At 30.4% G+C, this 3,823-nt stretch overlaps 1 protein-coding gene across 1 annotated transcript in view; it reads left to right on the plus strand.

Annotated features, from left to right (window-relative positions):
• LOC107752171 (thioredoxin-like protein 1) overlaps positions 1–3,823 on the plus strand; it is an 8,172-nt gene that overhangs the window by 3,422 nt on the left and 927 nt on the right. Inside the window, exons 3-6 of the mRNA XM_016568063.1 lie at positions 67–189; positions 1,004–1,073; positions 1,940–2,112; positions 3,522–3,626. Of these exons, the coding sequence (XP_016423549.1) occupies positions 67–189; positions 1,004–1,073; positions 1,940–2,112; positions 3,522–3,626 (471 nt within the window). The remainder of the gene's footprint in view (positions 1–66; positions 190–1,003; positions 1,074–1,939; positions 2,113–3,521; positions 3,627–3,823) is intronic.

The raw sequence follows: 3,823 nt of genomic DNA on the forward strand, positions 1-3,823 counted from the left end.
TGTGTGTGTGTGAGAGTGTGTGTGAGAGTGTGTGTGAGTGTGTAATCGTGTCCTGTGTGTGTTCAGATGGACCTGATGCCGTTCGTTACTAAAGCAGGCTGTGAATGTCTCAACGAGAGCGACGACTGTGGCTTTGACAGCTGCTTAATCAAGGACTCGTCCTATCTGGAGTCAGACTGTGATGAACAGGTAAAAAGCCTTTTTTTTTAAATCACATTTTTGATAAAAATTTTATTTAACTTATTAATATTATTATTAATTAATTACCTATTGTCAGGTCGAAAATTATTTATAAACACTCCATCCAATGTTTAGGAGCAGTATTATTTTAGTATTTTTTATATACTATTAGAGTGTTCATTAATATTTAGAATTAGCTTTTATTTTTAAATTTTTAGTTTTTATTAGAATTTTTATTTAATTATTACTAATATGATTAATTAATTATTAGTAATTGTCAGGTTGTATTTTTTTATTATTTTTTTTAGGAGCAGTGTTATTTTAGTATTATTTATATACTATTATTGTTTTAATATTTTAATAATTCAGTTTTCATTTAATTATTATTATTATTATTATTAATTACCAATTGTCAGGTCAGTTTATAACTTTTTTTTCACATAGATTCATTTTAATTTTAGTTTGATTTAATTATTATTTATTACTAATTGTGTCAGATTTAAAATTTATTTAATAACTGTTCCATCCAGTGTTTATGAGCAGTGTTATTTATATATGTTATTTATGTGCTACTATAGTTCTCATTTTATTTTAATTGTAATTAATGTTGTATGTGCTTTTGTCTTGCTATTTAGGTGTCCTTTATTTTTAATTTTCATATATTTAGTTTTGATTCAGTTTTAAGTCACTTTAGTGCTTCTATTACTTGCTGTGTATTCTCTGTGTTTCCTTCACAGCACGAGCTGTATCTACTGTACGCTAAAGTCAAAGTAAATCTGTGATGTTACATAAGATCAGATCACAGTTATGTGTTTGTTTGCAGCTTCTGATCACAATCGCCTTCAATCAACCTGTCAAACTCTTCTCCATGAAGCTGCTGGCTGCAGAACTCGGTAATATTTCATATTTACAGATATAAAATAGATGTAGTTTTTATAATATATATATATACACTACAGTTCAAAAGTTTGGGATCAGTAAGACTTGTAATGTTTTTAAAGAAGTCTCTTCTGCTCATCAAGGCTGCATTTATTTGATCAAAAATACAGAAAAAAACTGTAAAATTGCAAAATGTTATTACAATATAAAATAATGGTTTCTATTTTAATATCCTTTAAAATATAATTTATTTCTGTGATGCAAAGCTGAATTTCCATCAGCCATTCGTCCTCGCTGAATAAAAGTTTTAATTTCTTTCAAAAAAAGAGTGAATAAAAATGTACTGACCGCAAACTTTTGTACTGTAGTGAATATTGTTAGAAAATATTTCTATTTTAAATAAATGCTCTTCTTTTTAACTTTTTATTCATCAAAGAATCCTGAAAAAAAGCATCACAGCTTCCAAAAACAATATGAAGCAGCACAACTGATAATAAATCAGCATATTAGAATGATTTCTGAAGATCATGTGACACTGAAGATGCTGAAAATTCAGCTTTACATCACAGGAATAAATTACAGTTTAATGTACATTAAAATAGAAAAATTTTATTTTGCATCATAATAATATTTCACAATATTACTTTTTTCCCTGTATTTTTAATCAAATAAATGCAGCCTTGATGAGCAGAAGACACTCCTGTAAAAACATTAAAAATCGTCCTGATCCCAAACTTTTGACCGGTAGTGTGGACAACAACAGCAGAATGATCCGATATTCTGATGCACATCTGTTTACATTCAGACAAACATTAATAAGTTACCAAAACCAAGAAGTGCAGCTGGATGTTGAGTTGAACTGTTCAGAGTCTGTTCTCAGCTCAAGCCCCGAAGAGTGTGAAGATCTTCATTAATCTTCCTCGTTCGATGGGTTTCGATGACGCCGAGAGGAGCGAAGCCACGCAGGCGCTGGATCTGTCGGAGGAAGACTACAAAGACGACGGCCTCGTCCCGCTCCGATACGTCAAGTTTCAGAACGTCAACAGTGTGACTGTACGATTATCAGATTACACAATACTGATTATTCCACAGCAGCTTTACACTAAATACTTTCCATTCATTCAGAAGAACATTTCAATAAATAAATACAAACTAAAAATAAATAAACACATAAAAAGCTCAGAAAATGCAATACAATATCTCATTTGAGCATCTCAAAATACTCCTGCATTACATCAGTGAAATCCAAACTATAGCATTTTTGCAACAAAAACAACATTTTGATGGAAGAAAATAAATATTTAAATAAATAAATACATGCATGCATACAGCTCAGACCCATTTCTGCGTCTCAAAATACTTCTGCATTACATTCGTGAGATAAAAATAGTTTTTGCAAAAAAAAAAAAAAAAACTTTCGATGGAAGAAAATGTATAAATGACTAAAAATAAATACATATTTAAATTAAAAAGTCTGTCTTTAAACGGTCATCTGATTTAATTCAGGATTACAATATTTCCAGGGAGAAAAATAAATAAATAGTAAAAAAAATAAATAAATAAATACCATAAAATAAAATAAAAATACCATAAAAACAGCTGAGAAAATACAATATCCCATTTCTGCATCTCAAAATACTCCTGCATTACATCAGTGAAATAAAAACTAGAATTTTTGCAACAAAAACAACATTTTGATGGAAGAAAATAAATTAATATTTAAATAAATATGAATTATAAATAAATACATGCATACATACAGCTCAGACCCATTTCTGCATCTCAAAATACTCCTGCATTACTTTCGTGAAATAAAAATAGTTTTTGCAAAAAAATTTAATAATAAATAAAACAATATTTCGATGGAAGAACATTTATAAATAAATAAAAATAAATCTTATTCTAAAAAAAATAAGTCTTTAAACTTAAACTTGAGTTAATTCAGAATAACAATATTTCCAGAGAGAAAAATAAATAAATATTTAAATAATAAAATAATAAATAACACTAAAACAGCTCAGAAAGTACAATATCTCTTTTGAGCATCTCAAAGTACTCCTGTATTACATCAGTGAAATCAAAACGATATCATTTGTGCAACTTCAGGGTCCAGATCATTTACAAATGCTTCCCAAACTTTATAAAAATAGTCCGTCTTTAAATGTTCATCTTACTTAATTCATAACAATATTTCAAGGGAGGAAAAAATAAAGTTAATTCAGATAAATGACTAAAAACATGTCAAAATCCTGTCAGTAAAACACAAACGACATACTTTTTGCATCCCCGAGATCCAGATCATTTACAGATGCTTCCCAAACTTTATAAAAGTCTGTCTTTAATTGTTCATATTTAATGTTACGACATTTTTATGGTTTTGAGACTCTGAAACGTTTCCCACAGTGCTGGATTTCAACCGTATAATCAAAGGTTTCTCATTTTCCACCTGTTTTTGTGTTCAGATATTTATCAAGTCCAACCAAGGAGACGAGGAGACGACAAAAGTGAACTACTTGACGTTTATCGGGACTCCTGTCCAGGCGACGAACATGAGCGACTTCAAACGGGTGAGTAAAAAGCACTAACTAGCACTGTCTGACCCCACCTCCACCAACCAGTCAGTGTTTCCCGCTGGATGTTTGGTTATTCCACATGACGGAAGTTAACCGTGTGTGTGTGTGTGTGTATATGTGTTAACCGTGTGTTTGTGTGTGTGCGTGTGCGTGCGTGTGCGTGGGCGCGTGTGCGTATATGTGTGTGTGTG

This window comes from Sinocyclocheilus rhinocerous, unplaced genomic scaffold (genome assembly GCF_001515625.1).
Source record: "Sinocyclocheilus rhinocerous isolate Xijiao unplaced genomic scaffold, SAMN03320098_v1.1 scaffold2516, whole genome shotgun sequence".
Taxonomy (NCBI): Eukaryota; Metazoa; Chordata; class Actinopteri; order Cypriniformes; family Cyprinidae; genus Sinocyclocheilus; species Sinocyclocheilus rhinocerous.